This window comes from Brachyhypopomus gauderio, chromosome 10 (genome assembly GCF_052324685.1).
Source record: "Brachyhypopomus gauderio isolate BG-103 chromosome 10, BGAUD_0.2, whole genome shotgun sequence".
NCBI lineage: Eukaryota > Metazoa > Chordata > Actinopteri > Gymnotiformes > Hypopomidae > Brachyhypopomus > Brachyhypopomus gauderio.
In genome coordinates, this window is record NC_135220.1 from 8,909,923 (window position 1) to 8,935,090 (window position 25,168).

General features: G+C 40.5%; 3 protein-coding genes and 1 long non-coding RNA gene across 4 annotated transcripts; 1 reads left to right on the forward strand and 3 right to left on the reverse strand.

The window, feature by feature from the left end:
* Window positions 1-791: 791 nt before the first annotated feature.
* Window positions 792-3,570, forward strand: LOC143525387 (collagenase 3-like). The gene is made up of 10 exons (XM_077019257.1): window positions 792-925; window positions 1,020-1,261; window positions 1,369-1,517; window positions 1,739-1,867; window positions 1,966-2,121; window positions 2,222-2,342; window positions 2,438-2,571; window positions 2,791-2,950; window positions 3,060-3,163; window positions 3,271-3,570. Exons 1-10 carry the CDS (start codon window positions 821-823, stop codon window positions 3,369-3,371), a joined length of 1,401 nt encoding a protein of 466 aa, XP_076875372.1. The 5' UTR covers window positions 792-820; the 3' UTR covers window positions 3,372-3,570.
* An 8,105-nt stretch (window positions 3,571-11,675) lies between these two features.
* Window positions 11,676-14,488, reverse strand: LOC143525386 (collagenase 3-like). The gene is made up of 10 exons (XM_077019256.1): window positions 14,191-14,488; window positions 13,855-14,096; window positions 13,599-13,747; window positions 13,248-13,376; window positions 12,994-13,149; window positions 12,773-12,893; window positions 12,544-12,677; window positions 12,267-12,426; window positions 12,054-12,157; window positions 11,676-11,946 (listed from the first exon to the last, which is right to left on the reverse strand). Exons 1-10 carry the CDS (start codon window positions 14,293-14,295, stop codon window positions 11,846-11,848), a joined length of 1,401 nt encoding a protein of 466 aa, XP_076875371.1. The 5' UTR covers window positions 14,296-14,488; the 3' UTR covers window positions 11,676-11,845.
* Window positions 14,489-14,659: 171 nt separating this feature from the next.
* On the reverse strand, window positions 14,660-17,122 carry LOC143526129 (matrix metalloproteinase-18-like; the record flags this gene model as incomplete). The annotated part of the gene is made up of 6 exons (XM_077020784.1): window positions 14,660-16,000; window positions 16,133-16,236; window positions 16,387-16,546; window positions 16,637-16,764; window positions 16,891-17,008; window positions 17,101-17,122. Coding segments are annotated over 6 exons (684 nt in total), but the record flags the coding sequence as incomplete, so codon positions are not given.
* A 4-nt stretch (window positions 17,123-17,126) lies between these two features.
* Window positions 17,127-18,093, reverse strand: LOC143525388 (uncharacterized). The gene is made up of 3 exons (XR_013133631.1): window positions 18,004-18,093; window positions 17,369-17,578; window positions 17,127-17,258 (listed from the first exon to the last, which is right to left on the reverse strand). It is a non-coding gene; the product is annotated as an uncharacterized LOC143525388 (long non-coding RNA).
* Window positions 18,094-25,168: the final 7,075 nt, after the last annotated feature.

Sequence of the window (25,168 nt, forward strand, 5' to 3'; positions counted from 1 at the left end):
ACCCAGTCAATCCCAGTACTGCTACTTCACTAAATGGAATATTTGTAGGTCGTGCAAATTATAACCTGATGCCTACACAATGTGCAGTATGTGGTTCTACTGTGTGTTTCAACACATTTTTTAAAACACTGCTTAATATGCTAAATAATCCAAATATGCTTGTCAGAATTATGTATATCATAATATAGAGAACAGGAAAGTGCAAAGTGTTATCAGGTAAAGTACATTTTAAATCTTTGAGTAACAGGTATTTAAGTCTTCAATGTCCACTTGTTTCTTATCACATACTGGTTAAGATGATTCTTAAAATGTACAATCTTGGTCCTAATTGTCCATCGTATCTGTTGTGTTAATACATCACATGCCATGTACTCAACCTCTAGGTCCCTAGTTTTAAACTGATCATTGTCATTTATTGTGGTCACTCCTAAATTATGGAACTCACTTCCAAAGTCTGTTTGGGTTGCTCACTGTCACTGTTTCACTTAAAACCCTGTTACTCATCTGTTCTCTCTGTTATCAGTGATCCACTGTTGTAATATAATTTGTCATGTATATGTTTTCCCTGTCTTCTGTGTTTGGTGTATTCTATCTCTATATAAAGAGATGATGATGTTAAATAATGTGTGGTAATGGTTAAATGAAATGTCCATGTCTTGCAGGTTATTTTCAGGGGAATTCACAGTACACAGTCATCCAAATGTTGTTCCTCATCTTTCATTGCTTTATGATTCATGGTGTTGCTCAATAATTCATCCTTTATGTTATAAAAACAAGCAGCTAAACCTACACAGCATACGTGTCTTGTCAGAGAAGAAACATGAAGGTTTACTACCAGCTTTGCATTTTAATTGGCCTGGTGATCAGTGTTCACACTGGTCCAGTACCAGCACCTATTGGCGAGGATGAGGAGATTTTGGCAAAGGTAAGGACGACATTCCACTCTGCATCTTAACATTGTTTTGTAGAGCCGATATTCAGTTCAGGTGTCTAACTGTAAATGATGCCCGTTTTACCAGACATATCTGGAGAAGCTGTATGACCTGAAAGAGGAGAAAAAGATGCCCTACAGGCGCAGTGTCAGTGAGATGAGTCAGAAGCTCAGCGAGATGCAGGAGTTTTTCAGGCTGAACGTGACAGGAGTTCTGGACAGGGAGACGTTGGAAGTGATGACACAGCCCCGCTGTGCAGTTCCAGACGTGGCTGCATACGTCTTGTCACCTGGGCAGTACAAATGGCCTTCGAACCAGCTGACTTACAAGTACGTGAACGGGTTTTACCTTCTGCTCTTACTTACTGCTTACAGACCGAGTCAAACATGTTCAGTAAGTTAAGCTTTAAACTTTGGGCCCTCTACCCACACCACAGGATTGAGAACTACACTCCTGACATGACTCAGGCTGAAGTGGATGATTCCATCCAGAGAGCGCTGCAGGTCTGGGCCCATGTTACTCCTCTGAAGTTCACCCGCATCTACAGTGGCACAGCCGACATTATGATCTCCTTCGGTGTGAGAGGTGAGGCTCCTGCTTCATATAGTCATCCTCATTTTAGTGTTGACTGTAGAAAGTGACATTAGTACTGCTTCCTGAGAGATGTTCTCTTTGGGGTACCACAAAACATCTCACATCTTCTTCATAGGGTAGATTTGAAAATGGAAAGCCTTAGTACAAAATATATCAAATATATCACGGCTTTTGTGGTCTTTTAAAATACTTCCATTGTTTCTTTTTACCAGATCATGGTGATGGTTACCCATTTGATGGACCCAATGGCTTCTTGGCTCATGCCTTTTTCCCCAGTCCTGGCATTGGTGGAGATACCCATTTTGATGATGATGAGACCTTTACTTTCTCATCCCCTCAAGGTTAGAATGGCAACATTTAGCTGAGCCTGAATCTTGTGCCTTGTGATATCACACATGATAAACAGCACACAATGTCACATTATATACGTCTGTTGCAGGATACAACTTGTTCCTGGTCGCTGCCCATGAATTTGGACATGCACTGGGCCTTAACCATTCTAAAGATCCTGGTGCTCTGATGCATCCAATATACAGCTACAGGAAGAATTTCATTCTGCCCCAAGATGATGTCAATGGAATTCAGGCTCTCTATGGTAGGCTGTATAAATCAGAAGCCAATTATTGTATTGCCTGCCATGTAACAATGTAAGTCCTGTCCAATATGCATTTAATGAGGGAAAATGTATTCAACAGGACCAAATCCTGACTCCGTTGACCCTGCTATCCACCCGGTCACCCCTGATGCCTGTGACCCTAAGCTGGTGCTGGATGCAGTTACTTTACTGCGAGGGGAGATGATGTTCTTCAAGAAAAAGTAAGCTCCCCCAAAAGAATCTTGAAAGAAGTCACCTTAAGGTCTCTAATTTCAGAAGTTCTCTAAGTCATCTCATACTGAACTGTGTTGTTCAGCTTGTTCTGGCGCCGTGGCCCACTGAGTCCTGAGACTGAGCAACATCTGATCACGAGCTTCTGGCCTGACGCCCCAAATAACATAGATGCAGCTTACGAGGATCCATCAGAAGATATAGTGTACCTCTTTAAAGGTACGTGCACCCACCAAACAGGAATCCACACTTTTACTGAACCAGAGTCAACTTCCAAATCATGTTGTAACTCATATGAAACCAAAATCTGTAGTTTTATTAAGAAATTAATACTTTTACTTTTTTACTTTTACTTTTACTGAATGATATATAGAGTGCACAGTCTCTATCTGCGAATGGCATTAAATATTTGTATGGATTTGTTACCACAAACCTCAGGTCAGAAGATATGGGCTGTAGATGGTTATAACATTGCACAGGGCTATCCCAAGAGCCTCAGAAGTGTAAGCCTGCCCCCTAATGTCAAGAAGATCACGGCTGCGCTTTATAACTCTGATACGGGCAAAACTTTGTTCTTTGTTGGCAAATTATATTACAGGTAGGTTATGAAATATATCAAGATAAACAAACACAAAAAATGGATGAAATATTCAGATGGTCATACTTTTTAAATCATGTTTCTAACAAAACATTTTCTCAAATTGTAGCTATGACCACAGAAATAAGAAGATGGACAAGGGTTACCCTAAACCGGTAGAAGACGGATTCCCAGGAATGACAGCAAAAATCACTGCAGCTTTACAATACCGTGGTTAGTATTTAATGAATACAATTTTAGATAATCTCAGATATATCACTGGATTAAAATTATCTAGTCACTTTCTCATTCTGACACTTCCCACTGTTTTCTGTTTCCAGGTTTCATCTACCTGTTCAGTGGACCACGCATGTTTGAATTCACCTCTGATGGTCAAAGACTAATGCGGGTGCTGAACAACAGCTATTTTTTGCCGTGTTAGTGACTCACATCTAATTGCCATGCAGGTAGTGGCATAACAGAACCATACATCTATTAACTTATCCTATTTGTTATCTTATATTATCTATACTACTTATATTATTATTATTTTTTTATCAGTACTCAGTGTTATCAGAATTATCATCTTATTATTATTCATGTTCATTTGTCTAATTTGCAGTCACTTGCAGTTATTGGTTTTTTTTTATAAATGTTTCCTAATGTTTCACAACCTAGACCTGCTGTTGTTCTATTAGACACATGTTCAAACATTTAGCAATATTAATAGAAAATAAAGGCAAAGAATACTGTTTTAATATTATGTGTTATATGTTGTTCTGTGTTGTTCGCTGAATCTGAATCTGTGTAATTTGCACGATTTCATAGTCAAATTGACGGACTTTCCCCTATCCCTTTAGGTTTAACCCTAAACCTAACCCTAACTCTTTAGGGTTAACCCTAACCCTAAACTATTCCATGATCAGGGGTGTAGTGGGGGGGGGGTGTTGCGTGGGGTGTTGTCCCCCCACTTATTTTAACCAGTGGTGTAGTGGTAGTGTGTAGCTTATTTTAACTGGATGTTGCTCTTGCTGAGACTGTTACGTCAAACGTTAGGTTAATACATGATGCGTTAGTAATTTGCCAACTCCTGGCGATCGATCGCCCCCCCCCCCCCCTCAACAATTTAGAATTGCTACACCGCCACACCAAAAACGACCCCCCACTTATTTTTTTAGGACTACACCACTGTCCATGATATTCCAGATAGTTTTCCAGAACCAATGGAAACCTGTTGAGTGGAGAGCAGTGGTTTACATTTCCGTGTCCACAGCATAGGCCTACCGAGTGTTTGTTTCTTTATCATTCCCCTTTCTTTGCATTTTGGTTTCTGGCTTCTTTATGCAAACAAATTCCTGTCAGTGTAAACTGAAAAAGTTAACGATAAGGAATACATTCAGTTGTCCAAATATTGACATCTTTATTTTAAAGGAGTAGGCCTATTATTGTTTAAGTAAATGTATGTATGCCTAATTTATAACTTTCATATTAGTAGTACAAATTCCTACAAGAATTCCAAACATCAGTTTATCAATTTATGTCCATTTATTGTCTAATGGATGTAACTTTGCCGCACGCATGTATAAAAGCCGCACGGATTTTAGATTTACCCTAGTAGGTTTTATGCGTCCATATGTGTCATTCACATCAAGGCTTGGACATGGCCCACCTCTTTCTGAAATGCCCGATATTTCAGAAATCAGCTATTACACCATTTTAATGTGTACTGTGAAAATAATAGTGTTTCACCAACAAGCTTTGGTTACTTCATTTATTAAATAATGATTTAAATCATAAGAACAGAATCAGAAAACGCTGTCACGCATGTAGGATTTGGTCACTATGCTGAGATAATAAATACGGTGTGACTTGCGTAGGAGGCAGGCATGACGAACAAAACAACGGTGCAGCATACAACTTTAATTGACAAATAATGTGAAGCTCTGTGCGGCAGCGCAAGAACTTACAACAGACACTTACTCAGGCACAAACTTTAGACAAAGACAAGCACGAGACATTGCGCGAACACACATTAAATAGGTGCTGAACACATTCCTCAGTGATCACGAGACAAGGCACAGGTGAGACTAACGAACACGCTCACAAACGACCCACACCCACGGAACTATAAACATGAACATACCTGCACGCAGACAACATAACAACATGCCAACAAGGAGGGGTCCGGAGCTGTCACCGTGACAGGGGAAAATACATTAAACACGGGCACAGTTACAAACACACACACAGGCACGTTCAACATAAAGGGCACAAGAGGGAAAGGGGGTTTGGGAGAAACATTGGGATGGACAAACAGACAGGCACAGGCAGCCATGGAATCATTCAGCGTTAGCGGTGGCGCGACCCCTCCTGGGCTCGCAGGCGAGACAGGCAGCGGAGGCCCTCCGGTCTTCGGGACTGAGCTCCCAGCGTGTGCTGCGCTGCTCGGTGCCCCTGAAGATCGTGCGCACCGTTGCTTCCCTCGGGGCACTTCAGTCGCCTTTCGAGGCGCTACCGGGGGGCTTGCTTTATGCCGCTCGCTGGCTACTGTCCGCGGCGCCTCCACGGGTACCCCTAACCCCCACGTCGGGCCACGGTTTGGGCCAACGCCCACTCGCGCTCCCTGGGACAGCGCTGGCTCGCCCCTCGAGGTCTCCATCTCTTCCTCCTCCTCGGAGCCACCCCGACCTAGAGACATTGGCTCCTCGGTCGTACAGTGTGAACAGTCCATACTGCTCCCCTCCGAGGGGGCACGAGGAATGTCCACTCCACTCGGGAACCCCTTCTCAGACTGGACTGTCACCTCAGAGTACCCAGAGGCGCTGTCCTCCTCCTCGCTCTCGCTGTTGTGCTCAGAGGGCGGTGTGCAAACGGACGGAGGGGGACTGACGTCATCCTCCTGCTCACCGTAATACTCGGTGGACTCCGACTATATGGATGGAGTAGGGCTGATTTCTTCTTCCCTGTAATACTCAGTAGGGATCGAGTAAACGGATGAAGGGGGGCTGACGTCTTCCTCCTCCTCACTGTAATACTCTGTAGGGGCAGAGTAAACAGAAGGAGGAGGGCTGATTTCCTCTTCCTCCGCACTGTGGTGCTCGGTGGGGGTCGAGTGGTCGAGCTGGCCTCCTCTTCGCCTTCCCTGTAATACACCGTTGGCACCGAGCACAATGACGATGGGGGGCTGACCTCCTCTTCCGATATCCGAGAAGCTGCAGACACGGGGGGAAGCCGCTAGCCTCGCCCTCACTCTCCTCTTCTGAGTACACGGAGGGGGGGGGACTCTCCTCCTCTCCGGACTCTCCGCTCTTGAACTCGTACTCGGGGGGGGTCAGGGCAAAGGCACCTGTACCCACCACTATGGGCGCGCTGGATTCCTCCTCATGGTACGCCAAGGGGATGTCCTCTCTCATAAATGCGTGGTAACCCTCTCTCCACGCCACCTCGAAGAACGGCTCTGCGTCCTTATCCCGCACGTTACACCGGGGCAGAGGAAGACGCGTGACGGCGCTTGGCCTTCTTCTTCCCCTTCTTCCCGCGGGACGTGTATCCTGGCATTTTGGTGGCTCGTCTTTCTGTGATGTGCGGAGGAGGCAGGCACGATGAACTAAACGGTGCAACATACAACTTTAATCAACGAATAATGTGAAGCTCTGTGCGGCAGCGCAAGCACTTACAACACACACTTACTCAGGCAGGAACTTTACACAAAGACAAGCACGAGACATTGCGCGAACGCACATTAAATAGGTGCTGAACACATTCCCCAGTGATCACGATATAAGGCACAGGTGAGACTAACGAACAGTGATGTCAGTAACGCGTTACTTAGTAACGCGTTACTCTAATCTTACCACTTTTTTCGATAACGAGTAATATAACGCGCTACTATTTCCAGTCCAGTAATCAGATTAAAGTTACTTTTCCAAATAACTGTGTGTTACTATTTATATTTTCCCTAGTAAAATATATATTTTTGCTTTCTTCTTGGCTCAGTTCTACTTTTGCGTCTGACTGTAGCGCTCGACTCCGCACGCTGCGCGCGACCCTGTGAGAGCGCGAGCACGTTTTACAAGTCATTCTTTGCTGTGTCCTCCCGTAACGATATGTAGTAGTATAAAGAAACACCCCTCAAAAACAGGGGAAGGAACATTTACCTGATGAATTTTAATGTTGCTTTGTGTTCCACGTTTGAAAAGTGCTGGAATTTTGACTAACGTGCTTGAAATTGTAATGGTATTTCGTTTCACAAGCTGTCTGACTGAACTGGGGTGGGTTTCCCGAAACGCTCGTAGCTTCATACGAGGTTACGAAGTACTTGGCGCTACGAACGTTTCGGGAAACCCACCCCAGTTCGCTTGTATTACGTTTACAAATAAATTTACAAATAATACCGCGCAGCTACACAAACGTAATGTCAGGAGATACTGTAGCGACTCCTACTCCTCACGGCGAGTCTTGCCCTTTAAGTGACACTGGGGGGCGGAGCCTGCGCGCGCCAGGGTTGCGTTATCAATAAAGTTTCCCTCCTCGGGATTTTTTGGATTAAGCAGTTTCTGCCTCGGTTACCGAACCTGCTTCAATACATTGTTACTGTTAAAAATGCACTTCCAATAAAGTGAGTATTGGAAAAATGTATTTTGCTGCTGAATGTAACTACTAAAGTAACTTGTAATCTAACGTAGTTACTTTTAAAATCAAGTAATATGTAATGTAACTAAGTTACTTTTAAAAGGAGTAATCAGTAATCAGTAATCGGATTACTTTCTCAAGGTAATTTAGCCATCACTGCTAACGAACACGCTCACAAACGACCCACACCCATGGAACTACAAACATGGACATAACTGCATGCAGACAACATAACAACACGCCCACAAGGAGGGGTCCGGAGCTGTCACCGTGACATATGGCATAATTTGTATGTATTTGTATGTAATATTTCCAAATCAAATGCTCGTAAACTCAAACGTCTTGTAAACATGTTTATAAAATTGTTCAATGATCTTGCTTGATTTCTTGAAGGGAACCGAATTTGAGGAGCAGCTCAGGACAAACAAAGCCACGACTACCCAAATAGTTTATACAGACTTCTGAATCTGTGGTGTTGATGTCAGCCAGAAAATGAGTTGAAATTGTCCCTTCCCGAAATGTTAACGCCCTTGTACATTACCATCAGACTAACATTTAATGGTCAATGATGGATTAGCTGCTGTTTTATAGCCTACATTTTAGTTCATTTGTGTAGTCGTTATCAAAGTTTGCTTTATGTCTGTATGCAGTGATTTAGGCATACCTTTAATGAAAATTTAATCATTCATTTTGAGTTCTGATATAAAAAAAATGAACATCAATTTAATTGAATGTGCTTTTATTGAAATTATATCCTTAATATGAAATCTTGTAATAATTTGTATTCCAGAGAATGTTTGGAGCCAACATGCTGTGAAAGTGATGAAGTAGGCTACATACATTTACTAAAATAACAATACTCAGGTATTTAAAAGTGAGATGTAAATACAATTGAATGTTGTATTTTTGTGTTGTTTTGTATTTACTAGTTGCAGTCCTTAAACAATGGTACAGTAGCATTTACATTAATTTGTTTCAATAAAACAGAATCTGCATTTTCTAAAAAGCAAAACAGCCAACATCAAAGGGGAACATGCGACAAGTGAACTAGGGTGTGGCACGAGGGCGAGGCACGAGGGCGTGACACAGAAACCAAAATACAAAGAAAGTGTAATGAAAAAGAAACAAGCTAAAGTCGTGCTGCTGACACGCCGTCAGGAGTGATGTCGAGACTCCAACTGTTAAACAGTCACCCAGTCATGGTGACATAGGGCAATCATAGTCTGGTGGTTAGGGACGTGGTCTTGTTCCCGGAGGGTCGTGGGTTTGATTCCCAGGTCTGAGGCCATGACCGAGTTGCCTTTGGGCAAGTCACCTAACCCCAACTGGGTGCCGGGCTAGGGCTGCCCACTGCTCTGGGCATGTGTGCACCACAGCTCTCTAGTAATCACTAGTGTGTGTGTTTTCTAATTGCACAGATGGGTAAAATGTGGAGGACAAATTTTGATTGCGGTGAAAAATCACAATTGACAAAAATATGGCACATTTACATTTACCCACCTGGGTACTTTTGCTTACTTTTTAATGCCTACTATGTATTCGGCCCACCATTATATCACATAGCTTGTTCAATAGAAATGACCAAAGCTGTTCACTTCAACATCAGGCTAGCACGAAGGTTTGTCCAAACACATATTGCTTTAGTAACTGAGTGAGACTTAAGATTAGCTTCTTTCTTCTAGCCGAAACTGAATAAGTAATGAAAAAATAATGAGCCTGGTATTGAGAGGGCTTATTCCCCCCAGACAAAACAAAAACATGCACATGGAGCTCCATGGGAACCCGACACCAGAAAGGGAAACCGTGAGTGTTTCTTAATATTTCATATTTTGAATGTTTTAAATTTCTTAATATTTCAAATTTCAAATTACACAAATGACGCTTTCTGTGATGCTGGATAGATGACAAAGGCGTTCAGTAAATGAGGCTCGAGCACACACACACAGTCCAGTCCAGGGGTATTCCAAGTCAATTAAAGCAAATTAAATCATGCAACAGTACCAAAGAATCAAAGTATCAAACAAACCAGGTTGAACCATAAATCACTAAATATAAACACTCAATATGCTTATCTAGAAAGTGTGGGCAATACTTCACACTGAACACTTGGTGTAGCTAGACTTCTATAGTTCTGTATAACGAGAAACAGGTGGTTTAGTAATCAGGAGAGGAGGATCTGTGTCATCTGTGTATAGCCTGCTGGGAAGTGAAGTCTCCGGGGCCAAGGGGCGTGACACTTAATATATATGTGAATAACACATAATATACAATACATTATGGGTATTCTTTGGTATTCTGAAAGGCGCTATATAAATTGAACATTTATTTCATTCATTCATTTATAACACATAATGTGTGCATCACACATTTCATATATTGCATTTATATCTTTTTGATGTAAGTTGAAAGTTTCTGTGCTTTGGCTTATTTAGTACCTACATTGTCTATTACAGTTTTTGACGACTGCTAACATGCGTTTCCCAATACTTGTGATACATTGTCAAAACTCTAAACACAGCAACACATTGACCTCACACAAATAGCCAAATAGTTAATATCGTGTTCAAAAGCGCATTTTCTTAACGAACTAACAACTCTGCATTTCACAACGCAGTTTTCTCTTTATACACCAACTTTGTTAAAACACAGCAAACCTGGTTCATTATCCAATCATTCTTTCAAACACTAGCACAGATTCTCTATTCGAGATGAACATAGTCAATCACTGTACAACCACTGTAAAAAAACTAATATTTGATGGCAGTACAAAAACACCATTACATGTAATATTTTACTCTCTCCCAGCAAACAACAGATATTTTAGAGTAACATTTGTTGTTTTCTTAGTCAGTTCATTTTTACTGTAATCCGCTTCATTTGGACTTTTTTTTTCAAATGTGTGCATTTTTGGCAACATACTGTCTACACAATGAGTGATATTTACTGTTAGGTACTATATGGAATGTAGATTAGACAAAAATGGAGTCAGTAACAGTTTTGCAGTAAAGGTAATATTTTACTGTATTAGGAACATTACTGTAAATTGTGGCCTAACCCAAAAAATAATTACCGTAATTGTAAACATAATTAGCCATGGTCCCATATGTGTAAAAATACACATATACAAAAAAGCCACACAAGGGGGAAAAACAGGATACAAAACTGAACAGTCTTGTTATGTGTAATGTAAGTGGTCTTCAGCAGTTGGCCACATGTTTTCATCCTAATTACATCTGATGTTGACCCTTGCCATGCACCTGAGATAGAAGAGCTTGGTATGCCTTATTCACCCCTGGCAATCTTCAGCTGAAATGTCTCTGCAGCCAGCATCCATTGCATCCGGGACATTTGGTCATGGGGCCGATGATCATACACCTTCCACCTCCAGACTGAAAAAAGTTCCTTAGTGGGGTTGAGGAAAGTCGAGATGGGCGGGAGGAAAAGGGACATCACTCTTGGATGGTCTATAAACCAGTGTGTGACAAATGACAAAATGCTACATTGTCCCATCACAAATGTTCTCGTGTTTCCTCCCAACTGTTCCATTTCTGCTTCTGGAACCTGGAATCTGCTTCTGGCATTTGTGAAGGACCAAACCAGAACTTGAGATTGCAGGACTAATTGTTATATTTGCTCCTCTCTGACCCAGTACATTACTGTATTTCATTTTATTTCATTGATCTATATGTGCAAAAAATGTGAACAACAGTAATAACTTTTCAGCTGCCTTTGTTTTTGCAGAACTTGGCATTTTATACGATATTTAAGGTTTTGAATCTTAGGTTTTCATTTTTGGCATGCTGTGTACAAGCAATTGTAAATAAGACAAAAACTATCCAGAATTTTGTTATTGGATAACGTTGTGTGTATAGAAAATGTAAGCATTATAAAAACATATAAAATGACTGCATTTTGTGCCATAACAACATGAATTGAACTAATAGTATAGCCACTGAAGACTGATGTTGTGTTCAATGTGTTTAGAGTTTTGAAAGTGTGACTACAGATTGGACAAACGCACGTTAGCAGTCGTCAAAAACTGTAATATAGCAAAAGGTGTAAACATATGTTAAATAGAGAATTCTTATAGCAGGCTTGGATTATTTATGAAACATTTATTTAAAAAAAACAACAAAAATTTGCAAATGACTGCAAATTAGACTAAGAAAACCAACACGAATGATAATACTTTTAAAACTAAGTACTGATTTTAAATTAGTAATAATAAATTTAGATTTATAGTCCTGTTATGCCACTACCTGCATGGCAATTAGATGTGAGTCCCTAACACGGCAAAAAATAGCTGTTGTTCAGCACCCGCATTAGTCTTTGACCATCAGAGGTGAATTCAAACATGCGTGGTCCACTGAACAGGTAGATGAAACCTGGAAACAGAAAACAGTGGGAAGTGTCAGAATGAGAAAGTGACTAGATAATTTTAATCCAGTGATATATCTGAGATTATCTAAAATTGTATTCATTAAATACTAACCACGGTATTGTAAAGCTGCAGTGATTTTTGCTGTCATTCCTGGGAATCCCTCTTCTACCGGTTTAGGGTAACCCTTGTCCATCTTCTTATTTCTGTGGTCATAGCTACAATTTGAGAAAATGTTTTGTTAGAAACATGATTTAAAATGTATAACTATCTGAATATTTCATCCATTTTTTGTGTTTGTTTATCTTGATATATTTCATAACCTACCTGTAGTATAATTTGCCAACAAAGAACAAAGTTTTGCCCGTATCAGAGTTATAAAGCGCAGCCGTGATCTTCTTGACATTAGGGGGCAGGCTTACACTTCTGAGGCTCTTGGGATAGCCCTGTGCAATGTTATAACCATCTACAGCCCATATCTTCTGACCTGAGGTTTGTGGTAACAAATCCATACAAATATTTAATGCCATTCGCAGATAGAGACTGTGCACTCTATATATCATTTCAGTAAAAGTGTGGATTCCTGTTTGGTTGGTGCACGTACCTTTAAAGAGGTACACTGTATCTTCTGATGGATCCTCGTAAGCTGCATCTATGTTATTTGGGGCGTCAGGCCAGAAGCTCGTGATCAGATGTTGCTCAGTCTCAGGACTCAGTGGGCCACGGCGCCAGAACAAGCTGAACAACACAGTTCAGTATGAGATGACTTAGAGAACTTCTGAGATTAGAAACCTTAAGGTGACTTCTTTCAAGATTCTTTTGGGGGAGCTTACTTTTTCTTGAAGAACATCATCTCCCCTCGCAGTAAAGTAACTGCATCCAGCACCAGCTTAGGGTCACAGGCATCAGGGGTGACCGGGTGGATAGCAGGGTCAACGGAGTCAGGATTTGGTCCTGTTGAATACATTTTCCCTCATTAAATGCATATTGGACAGGACTTACATTGTTACATGGCAGGCAATACAATAATTGGCTTCTGATTCATACAGCCTACCATAGAGAGCCTGAATTCCATTGACATCATCTTGGGGCAGAATGAAATTATTCCTGTAGCTGTATATTGGATGCATCAGAGCACCAGGATCTTTAGAATGGTCAAGGCCCAGTGCATGTCCAAATTCATGGGCAGCGACCAGGAACAAGTTGTATCCTGCAACAGACGTATATAATGTGACATTGTGTGCTGTTTATCATGTGTGATATCACAAGGCATGAGATTCAGGCTCAGCTAAATGTTGCCATTCTAACCTTGAGGGGATGAGAAAGTAAAGGTCTCATCATCATCAAAATGGGTATCTCCACCAATGCCAGGACTGGGGAAAAAGGCATGAGCCAAGAAGCCATTGGGTCCATCAAATGGGTAACCATCACCATGATCTGATAAAAAAGAAACCATGGAAGTATTTTAAAAGACCACAAAAGCCGTGATATATTTGATATATTTTGTACTAAGGCTTTCCATTTTCAAATCTACCCTATGAAGAAGATGTGAGATGTTTTGTGGTACCCCAAAGAGAACATCTCTCAGGAAGCAGTACTAATGTCACTTTCTACAGTCAACACTAAAATGAGGATGACTAGATGAAGCAGGAGCCTCACCTCTCACACCGAAGGAGATCATGATGTCGGCTGTGCCACTGTAGATGCGGGTGAACTTCAGAGGAGTAACATGGGCCCAGACCTGCAGCGCTCTCTGGATGGAATCATCCACTTCAGCCTGAGTCATGTCAGGAGTGTAGTTCTCAATCCTGTGGTGTGGGTAGAGGGCCCAAAGCTTAAAGCTTAACTTACTGAACATGTTTGACTCTGTCTGTAAGCAGTAAGTAAGAGCAGAAGGTAAAACCCGTTCATGTACCTGTAAGTCAGCTGGTTCGAAGGCCATTTGTACTGCCCAGGAGACAAGACGTATGCAGCCACGTCTGGAACTGCACAGCGGGGCTGTGTCATCACTTCCAACGTCTCCCTGTCCAGAACTCCTGTCACGTTCAGCTTGAAAAACTCCTGCATCTCGCTGAGCTTCTGACTCATCTCACTGACACTGCGCCCATAGGGCGTCTTTTTCTCCTCTTTCAGGTCATACAGTTTCTCCAGATATGTCTGGTAAAACGGGCATCATTTACAGTTAGACACCTGAACTGAATATCGGCTCTACAAAACAATGTTAAGATGCAGAGTGGAATGTCATCCTTACCTTTGCCAAAATCTCCTCATCCTCGCCAATAGGTGCTGGTACTGGACCAGTGTGAACACTGATCATCAGGCCAATTAAAATGCAAAGCTGGTAGTAAACCTTCATGTTTCTTCTCTGACAAGACACGTATGCTGTGTAGGTTTAGCTGCTTGTTTTTATAACATAAAGGATGAATTATTGAGCAATACCATGAATCATAAAGCAATCAAAGATGAGGAAGAACATTTGGATGACTGTGTACTGTGAATTCCCCTGAAAATAACCTGCAGAACATGGATAACACATTCAACCATTACCACATATTATTTTATATCTTTCTCTCTATCACACACACACACACACACACACACACACACACACACACACACACACACACACACACACACACACACACACACACACACACACACACACACACACTCTCTCTCTCTCTCTATTGATATATTGATATAGATTAAGAACTCACTAAACTGATAACAGAGAGAACAGATGAGTAACAGGGTTTTAAGTGAAACAGTGACAGTGAGCATCCCAAACAGACTTTGGAAGTGAGTTCCATAATTTAGGAGTGACCACAATAAATGACTGACCACCCACAGTAGTCAGGTTAACATTCCTCTAGTGTAACAGTTCTGGCCGACCCGTTTGTAGGTTTTAAATGCATGAAAGTACTACACACATTTGTTTATTGCTGCAACAATAAACATAAAATAAATGTAGTTTTAAAATTAAATTATAATATGCTCTTGTTAAAATAATTACATTTCTGTTGTTAGGGTCAGTTTTGACCCAGGTGTAATTAGAAAACTATAATAATTGTAATAATAATTGCCAAAACTAAAATCATAAACACACTATATACCAACTGGCCACAGAAGCTCTTCTTCCAGATGATTTTCAGTTAGGAGCTTCTGTCTTTGCCTTTTTCACAAAACAAGCAAAGCCATACATTTCCATTTGTTTTTATGGTATCTAATGGCTGATTTGAGTCACAGGTAAAAACCGACCCGTTAAGAGATAGTAACAGAAAACCAACACAAGAGGAAATTTGGAATTTGGATTCAGCATGTGAAAACTTATTTTCAATGGGAAATAATCTTATGTGACTTCAAATATCTTCCTTTTCCTGGAGAAGTTGTATTGGAACTGATTGGATGGGAAAGGATCTTTCAGACATAATGTACAGAAGAAATGTTATTGTATTATTTAATTCTAATAAAATTTTTGACCAGTAGTCATCCGCTGTGTTTTTACTTTGTGTTTTATTGTCCATTAGTTTCCTGTTCCACTTATTTGTGTTTCATTTCATGGAGGAAGTTTGTGGTTTTTGTTAATCTTACGAAATGCTGTTGTTGCAGGTGCTTCAATTAGCCTGTGCTAATACAAGTTTGAACTGGCTCATACCCAGAAGTACTTGATCTACAGACTGATTATATGAAAGTTAAAATGAGATGTAGTTAGTAAGGAAACTGTAATCTTATATTTCTTCAACATCCAGATTGTGAAGTGTGGCGAGATCTGGAAGAGTAGAGACCAGAGAATGTGGACACATCCGCCCGAATAGCCATGAGGCAATTAGTGTCAAAATGTCCAATTACAAATGTTTTTAATGACAAAATGAAAAACTTCCCTGTTAAGACCCAACACTTCAGGAGATTTCAAAGTAACTCCAGGAGCTGTTTCCTATGGCCATGTTGATGACGGGTGTCTGCACACCGCAGCCATGTGTTTGCAGGTCTTGTGTTTGTGACGCGTTGGAGTTCAGGGTCGAATTCCAGCTGCAGATTCCCAATGAAGAAATAAACAAGACCTACACAACAAAATCAACTCCCAATTACTCCAACTCCCAGATGCACTTCCTTTTCCTTTCTTCATATGTCAGTAAAGTGAGAGTGTTCTAAAGCATGGAAGAGTTTATTTCACATCTGTGTACAGCACTTACCCTGATACTCTACTGCTGTGTCCACTGGCCAGGGGACCGTGGCCCACTCACGCATCATCATTTTTGGATAACCATCAGTCATTCGCTTCTGTTCTTCATCATATCTAAACGCAGAAGGAACAGTTATTCCAGACAATTTGCTGCTCAGTGCTTGGTAAACTGTATAAATTCCAACCTCACCAAACCTGGTTTTTGAAATGTGCCATATTTTTAGCCATGCTATGTCTATGGTATTGAAAGATTAAACAACCTGCCTCCAGCACTCCTCTCCAGTGAAGAAGACAGTAACCTGCGTTTCCAGAAAATGAAGGGCTGCGTCAACAGACCTAATCTTGTCTGGAAAGCCGAATTCGGAAATGTCCTTTGGGAAGACGTCCTTCACATCCAGACCACTCACCTCCCAGTACTGAGAGTCTGGAGCACACATGCATGGACACAACAGTTTACTCACACTTGCAGGCAGAAATGTTCTAAAACTGTCAGCTTGCACCATGGCATCGTCACCTTTAAAAATGACAATGGTGCCATTGTTCTCGTAAGCAGCATCCATGTACGTTGGTATATCAGACCACAAGCTTGTTATCAATGTGATACTTATTTCTTCAAAGGTTGGATGGGTTCTCCACATGAACCTGTGATGGACACGATTTCATTCTGTATCAATGGGTATCGTCATTTTAGGGTTTCATTATTTTTCTCTTTAAATACTTAACTGATGTACAAAAAACATAACAGCTACAGTCTTTAGGTCAGGTTACCTATCTTTAAAAAAGATGAGCTCTTCTTGAAATCCTGTTACTGCATCAAATGAAAGTTCAGGGTCACATTTATCAGGTGTTTTCGGAGGTGGTTTGTCAGGTTCAACTGGGCTCTTACCTATTTAAGAAGCATCTGGTTTGTGGCAGTAGTCAACTACAGTATCAGATTTTAATGAATCAGCATGTTGCGTTATACTCCGACTTATGTACCAGTTGTTGGATGTCTTGGACATCCTGGAAGGACAGCTGCAGATCAGTATGGGGGTCAAACTGGTAGGCTGGGAACATAACTGCCCCAGGGTCAGGTGAATGAGCGAGTCCAAGGGCGTGGCCAAACTCATGAACAGCAACCGCAACAAGATTATAGCCTTGGAGACAAGTGTTGTCACAGTGTCTCATCAGACGTCAGATCAGAAAATATTGTTTTTAAAAATGAAGTTTAAAAACTTTTAAAAATGAATCAGCTATGTATGCTCACGGTGCTGCGCTACAAAAGTCTCCTGTCTTCACCATAGGTTGTAAGATATGTACAGAGGAATTTCAGCCCTTCTTTGCCACCTGAGATGGTACTTGTCCAGTTCTCCTCAGCATCAAAGTGCACGTCCCCTCCAAGATGAGGGACAGGGAGAAACGCGTGGGCCAGTGTCCCTCCTGGACCGTCAAATGGAGAACCATCCTCGTGATCTGCCTTTAGCATTAACAGGATATTCAAGGCTAATTGCATTGCATTGTGTGTCCCCTATTTTTCCAGATATCCCTGAGATCACATGAGTTATTAAGATTTTACAAACCCAACGTTTAAACTTTGTTGCTTGGATGAACTTTCACCAGTATGCATAAATTGATTTCTTATAACAGTTAAAAAAAATCTTCTCAAAAGGAAAATCCATTCAGAGGAAGAGCTGTGTGGATTTTTACCCTAGACTAGGGCAACAGTCTGAAAACATTTAAACTTCATTCCAGATATTCTGCTACCAGATATTCTGCTCTTTTTATTATGCTTCTCATTCTCCAGACTGTGTATTATATTTTTACTGTTAAAATGCCAGAATCAGCCTTGAGCTACAACTTGGAGGGGCTTGCTAGGACAGGAAATAGGAAAAACACACATACCTCTGCGGGACAAGCTTCATTTTTCTCACAACCACTTCTGCTCCTGCATTTGCAAAATCTCTTTTACAGTGCCACACAAACCACAAATTGTTTCCTAACAGTTTGCACAACACAGTATGATTAAGCCACACTGACCAGCAAATAGATGTCATCAAGGCCTGATGTGAAATATTCTTTTGTAGTGCAACAGAAACAGCTTGTGAACCAGATTTGTTTTATGTTGGAATGATTTGCTAACATTTCAGAGATTACATGCATGGTTTAATTATTTATTTGTGGTATAATAATTATTTCATTATTGTGATCTTAAACTCCTGTGTATTTACTTGACTAAATTTAATGGACCTTGAATAAAGGGTGTGTTGCATATTTATTGATTCTACATGTTACTAGAGTAATGAAAGTAATGAAATAATTATCATCTAAAGGGAACTTCTAATTAAAATTATTACACGTAACCTCCCATCTGAAATTTTTCAACCTGAAAAAGATGAAATGAAGGAATGCTAACATGTTTACTTCTCAGAGCCCTTATCACAGTTGCCCCACCCCAGTTGCCCCGCCCCAGTTGCCCCGCCCCAGCTCCTTTGTCCCTGTGACTTCCTGTCTCGTGGCTTTGTTTTGCTTCCTGGTTTTCTTGCATGTGCTTGTATGCACATGTATCTGCCTTGTGATCGCTCCACACTACAGCTCTAAAAGAATTCTGCAGTTTAATTGTACTTCATGAGAAGTTTGGCCTTCATCTGTTCCTACTGAGAGTTTGTTGCATTCATTCTCTTTCTCTGGTCTATTGATAAAATCTGATCCAAGATCACAAAGGAATGAAAACTTGCAATTACACCCTTAATAAAGATAATTGATAATTGATTTTTTTTTGTTTTGATAATGTTTTACCAACACTCTTTGTGAAATAAAAAAAGAATGTAATAATGAGAATAAGGGTCACCTGGAAATTATATGTGCCTTTAAGTCAAAACTGATGACAGTTTTGTGTGTGTGGTCTTTTTTCTTGATGCATTCTTTTCCATTCTTATCAAATGATCTTCAGAATATAATATAATTGTGTGATTTACTCATATTCAGCAATATCCATTGCAACAGTGTCTTGGTGGTTAGCACATTTGCCTCTCAGCACTGTCTTGGGTTCAAGTCCCTATCTGAGTGGAGTTTCCATGCTCTCCTCGTGTATGTGTGGTTTCCCTCTAGGGTCTCTTGATTTACTCTCTCAGTCCAAAAACATAGAGGTTAGGTAAATTGGCAGTCCCTGACAATTTCTCACTGAATGTGTGAGTATGTGTCTCTTCATGTCCAATAAAAACAGTGTCTGTGCAGGAATGTGTCTCCCCTTCCTGCACCCCATTCAGTCCCCCAGGGGGCTGTGGATCCTGGTAGAGAGGACGCTGTGTGTGATTGGCTGTTGCTTCTCCACGGTGTGTGATCGGTTGTATAAGACTTGTACCTGTGTTAAAATTGTAAAGGTGCAAAATAAATTGAAGATTCATTTATTAGTTCAGTACTTCTCCTCCAGTGGAATTCTACATAACAACCTGATGTGTCTTTCCGCTTCCAGCACGGCTCTGTTCTCTTGTGATTGAAGCTGCTAGGAACTGTATCAGGGCACCGCTCTTCTGACACACTCCCATTAATGTGTTGATATAGGTGGCTTCAGGATGTGTGTGTGGGAGGAGAAATTTCCCACATGCTCATGACTAGTTTCTTTAATTGATCACTATAGCCGTGTGAGGTTTGAAAATAGCGTCTGACAGGCCAGTGAGGACATTCAGGCTGGATAAAAGCAAAATCTTGTGGGCACATTCATCAGAGCCCCCTGACCACTATTCTCATTAAATGTTATTACAGCCATTTAAATATACTACACTACTGACATGCTCAAACTCACTTCATTTAAATATACTACACTACTGACATGCTGCAACTCCCTTCAGATTTCTCATTCTTCCTGAGTTCTCAGATAACATGACTCTCAAACGAAAGGTTTCACCAGTTGTAACAAACAAGGAAATGGTCTTGTTTTCTGGTTAAAGGCAACAAATACAGTACAGTACAGGCCAAATGTTTGGACACGCCTTCTGTGTTTTCCTTATTTTCATGACTCTATATTTACATTGTAGATTCTCACTAAAGGCACCAGAACTATGAATGAACACATGTGGAGTTATGTAACAAAAAAGGTGAAATAACTGAAAACATGTTTTATATTCTAGTTTCTTCAAAATAGCCACCCTTTGCTCTGATTACTGCTTTGCACACTCTTGACATTCTTTCAATGAGCGATTGAGAGACCCTGATAAGGCAAACCTGAAGTGAGAGAATTCCATAAGTGTTTTGATGCCTTCAGTGAATCTACAATGTAAATTGTCATGAAAATAAAGAAAATGCATTGAATGAGAAGGTGTGTCCAAACTTTTGGCCTGTAGCCTACTGTATATTCCATTTTATGTAAGAAATATGAACAAATCAGAAATGTCTGAACAAATCAGAAATGTCTCAGAAATGTCTAAGGCTTATAATGGAGTGAGTAAACATTCCCCACACCTTAATAGATGACACAGAGCTGTAAGCTGTCTGGGAGTGATTGGAAAGCTCTTGTCTGGCAGGAGGGAAGTGACTCATTTATGTCATAGGTGTATTGGCAACGCTTGTGAACACTACAGCCTTCCCACATTATTGCAACCTCTGCTGTTCTGACCCACAACTGCATCCAGAAATACTGCAGCTGTGATATGTGGGTTATGTAGAAATGTCCAAACACTTCACACATCCTGAATTCACATGACCTTCATTTATTTGTTCTTTTCAACTTTATATATGTTATATAAAGTTATATAATAAAAGAAATAATGCAAGCACACGTGGGCTGTGCAGAAACATTTCTGTCTACCTCTGTCCCCAACGCTAAGTCATCACTACACTAATGTGAGACACGTTAGACTTTTAAACAGGGAAAAATGCCAGTGCTTACTCATTATATCAGAACCAACATTTATTATAATTTGAATGTTGCTGCCATCATCACATGGCATTATTTTATTATATTGCTTTTTAAATCACAAAGAAGGTCATAAATGTAATTGTAAATGAAGTGCTTACTCTTCGTATTTTCATAAGATGGACATTTGCACATCTAGCCCCGCCTCCTGCTGTTTCTGTTCTGTCCATGATATCACAGTAGCTAATAATAAAAATTATTAAACAACAGACTTAAAGGACAATCCAAAATCACACAAACTTTAATTTCACAAAATAGGAGATGACCGAACATACAGTAGTTAAACAAAATGCATGACAGTTTCATCAGTCTGTATCAGTAGGAGATGATAGTGTTTCTGCCTGATATTTAATGTTACGTACCAGAAAGAAAAAGCAACAATGTCAAGTGACTCGTCACTCGTCATTTTGCCACTAACTGGCCAATAGTAGCACATAATACAATGATGTAGATAATCTATTATGCATTGGCCTTTAAGAAAAGAAAACACTTCCTCATATAAAACAGAAAACATCACGACTCATCAATTTTTAAGCATTAAGAAAAGGAGCCACTTCAATAATAATAAATAAAATCAATTACATATTAGCAAAAGCATTACATATTAGAAATACAGCAAAACTTCATTGATTAAACTAAAAGCCTTTATATCTTACTCAAAGGAGACCAGCAAAGGAGCTTAATAGGTGGTAATAGTCCTTTACCATTGGATACATAAGTAGGATGTGAGGAAAGGTCAAAGGTCAAGGCCCAATGCACACAGGTTGTAACCAAAACCTCAGTGGGGATAGAATACGCCCATGTGTACTACTGATTATGTATAGGCTTGCATCCTGATTAATGCCACTCAGAATATGGTCTGCAGGGGATTTAACGTTTATGCTTCAGAACTTAAAATACTTAAAATAGCAAAATGAATGATGATGATCCAATAACGAGTTGTATTTTTAAATGATTAAAGCATAAACTTTCAATCCTGTGCAGACCAGTTTGTATCGTTGGTGTAAACATCCTAATGCGCACAGACCAGACCCGAGGTTTATTTCAAGCTATATTTTACTTGCACTGTTAAATACTGTTAATTACAAACAATGAACAAATTCTTATCCCGTATAAAATTTAATGTTAAGGTCTCTAAACTTTCGTTAGCGAGATCCACCATGACGTTTTAAACAATGAGCGAACCTACAAAAATACAAAAGAACCGAAACCTGCGGGAAAAGTGCTGAAATAAAATACTTCTGTAAACAAAGTATGTTGTTCAATGCCAGAAAAATAAATAAACCAACAAATGAATCAGGGACGCCAGGGGAAGTAGCTGGCTCTCTGACCGTAACAAAAAAACCTTCCCAAAACAACCAAAAATCCAATAGAGAAACAAACAGCAAAGGAAAACTTGAGAATGGCCAAAGAAATGCGCAGGAGTGAGAACACTTGAGATAGTAGGGACAGGGATTAGGGTTTGGGACAGGGGTTAGGGTTAGGGTTTAGGACAGGGGTTAGGGTTTGGGATAGGGGTTAGGATTTGGGACAGAGGAACATCTCCAAACGGAGAAATTAGAAACGGGATCATCACTGTGATCTTGCTGCAAGGAGCTGGCTCATGGTCTCCCCCCAGTGGCGGCAGGTGTAACGATCCTGGAGACAGCCCTGACACTAAGTCTGACCATCTCATACTGAATTGTATTGGTCAGATGATTTTAAAGGTAAAATCACCAACCATTTTTATTGAATGATATATAATGTGCACAGTCCCATCAAGCAGTAATAGATGATCTAGACACAGATCATAGCAAACCACAGTACAGCCTCTGCACCTTTTGAGAATCACTAAATGAGGCCGGAAGGTCTGATCATATCTGAACACCAGCCAAGCCTCATTGTCATGTTTAATATCTCCAAATTTAGAGCTCCTGTTACTGCTAGAAAATGTCCAAAACATTATGAAATTCAAACCTCAAACAAAATAATGAACACATGTGCCATACCATACAATAATCAGTAATGATGCCTGTAAACAAGAAACACAGCAGTGCAATTCAGGATATTTCAAGACATTTCAACAAGTGCAGGATTAGTAATCATTCATATGCTGCATAAATAAAGGAGTCTTCAGAAATCATTTCTGCACAGGACTTCCTCTTTTATGTACTACTGTAATTTTGTAGTGCTGTTTTGACTATATACATGATTCCACTAATACTGCAGATTATGAACATTTGTATTTTTGTTTTATTTAAAAGGAACATTTTGCTGTTGCTGGAAATACACTATATTGCCAAATGTATTCACTCACTCATCCAAATGATCAGAATCGGGTGTTCCAATCACTGCCATGGCCACAGATGTATAAAATTAAGCACCTAAGCATGCAGACTGTTTTTACAAACATTTGTGAAAGAATGGGTCGCTCTTAGGAGCTCAGTGAATTCCAGCATGGACCTGTGATAGGATGCCACCTGTGAAAGAAATCCGTCCTGAAATTTCCTCGCTCCTAAATATTCCAGTCAACTGTTAGCTGTATTATAATAAAATGGAAGTGTTTGGGAACAACAACAACTTAGCCATGTAGTGGTAGGCCAGGTAAACTGACGGAGTGGGGTCAGCAGATGCTGAAGTGCATAGTGTTTCAAATTAGCTCAAGAACAGTGTGCAGAGAGCTTCATGGAATGGGTTTTCATGGTCAAACAGCTGCATCCAAGTAATACATCAGCAAGTGCAATGCAATGCATTGGATGCAATGGTGTAAAGCATGCCACCACTGGACTCTAGAGCGATTCTCTAGAGCGACGAATCATGCTTCATCATCTGGCAATCTGATGGACGAGTCTGGGTTTGGTGGTTGCCAGGAGAACAGTACTTGTCTGACTGTATTGTGCCAAGTGTAAAGTTTGATGGAGGGGGCATTATGGTGTAGGGTTGTTTTTCAGGAGCTGGGCTTGGTCCTTTAGCTCTAGTGAAAGGAACTCTGATTGCTTCAGCATACCAAGACATTTTGGACAATTTTAGGCTCCCAACTTTGTGGGAACAGTTTGGAGCTGGTCCCTTCCTCTTCCAACATGACTGTGCACCAGTGCACAAAGCAAGGTCCATAAAGACATGGATGGCCGAGTCTGGTTTGGATGAACTTGACTGGCCTGCACAGAGTCCTGACCTCAACCCGATAGAACACCTTTGGGATGAATTAGAGTGGAGACTGAGAGCCAGGCCTTCTCGACCAACATCAGTATGTGACCTCACAAATGTGCTTCTGGAAGAATGGTCAAAGATCTCCATAAACACACTCCTAAAACCTTGTGGACAGCCTTCCCAGAAGAGTTGAAGCTGTTCTAGCTACAACGGGTGGACCAACATCATATTGAACACTATGGATTAGGAATGGGATGTCACTTAAGCTCATGTGTGAGTCAAGGAAGGTGAGCAAATATTTTACAATACAATATAGTGTATGTTGTTTGGACAGTTGCTTCCTGTTTCACTGTTGCTTCCACTCCCCGTTTTGAGATTATGCTTATACTGTTTTGGTCCAATTGTCAGTCACAAAACTTTGCACATGCTCTGATGTTGTGCCCCTGGTTTCTTGTGTTTGTCTTGCCCTGGTTTCTGATCTATGTTCCTAGTCTTTGATTTGATTCTTTTTCTGTTTCTGTGTTTCTATATATAAGAAAACATTGTGAACCAGCATCACAATGTCTATGAACACAAAACCACAAATGAATGACAACCATTGTATTGCATTTTTTATATTCAGTGCTTGCTGACAAGCAAAGATCTGTACTTTTTAGTAATAAAGGTTTGGAGTATAAGACGCAGTCCCTCAACAGACATCAATCAGTATGTGGTTATTTTTTTAGGAATAGTTTTCTTCACCAGGTCATTGCAACAGCTAATTTCTTACAACAGAAAAAGAGGAACTATATACAGGAACAATTAGCAATGCAGGAAGTAGTTGTTAATAAGTGTATGCAAGACCTTGTTGCTTGAGGAGCTGAACTCAAACAAGAGATGTATATAACCTGTAACGCAGTTTAGATGTCAGGATTAACACGTCAACATTCCCATTACCACCATTACCAAATACCAGGACTCCCTTTCCATTGCCCTCCTGCTACAGGAATAACTGTAATAATTAAGCAGTTATATTTTTCTGCATCC

Excerpts from the sequence above, each read along its gene's own strand:
- LOC143525386 (XM_077019256.1), bottom strand. The coding sequence starts at position 14,295 with ATGAAGGTTTACTACCAGCTTTGCATTTTAATTGGCCTGATGATCAGT. Across the intron at positions 13,748-13,854 it reads TCGAACCAGCTGACTTACAG|GATTGAGAACTACACTCCTG; the intron begins GTACATGAACGG and ends CCCACACCACAG. Across the intron at positions 12,894-12,993 it reads TGGAATTCAGGCTCTCTATG|GACCAAATCCTGACTCCGTT; the intron begins GTAGGCTGTATG and ends TGTATTCAACAG.
- LOC143525387 (XM_077019257.1), top strand. The coding sequence starts at position 821 with ATGAAGGTTTACTACCAGCTTTGCATTTTAATTGGCCTGGTGATCAGT. Across the intron at positions 2,122-2,221 it reads TGGAATTCAGGCTCTCTATG|GACCAAATCCTGACTCCGTT; the intron begins GTAGGCTGTATA and ends TGTATTCAACAG. Across the intron at positions 2,951-3,059 it reads GTTGGCAAATTATATTACAG|CTATGACCACAGAAATAAGA; the intron begins GTAGGTTATGAA and ends CTCAAATTGTAG.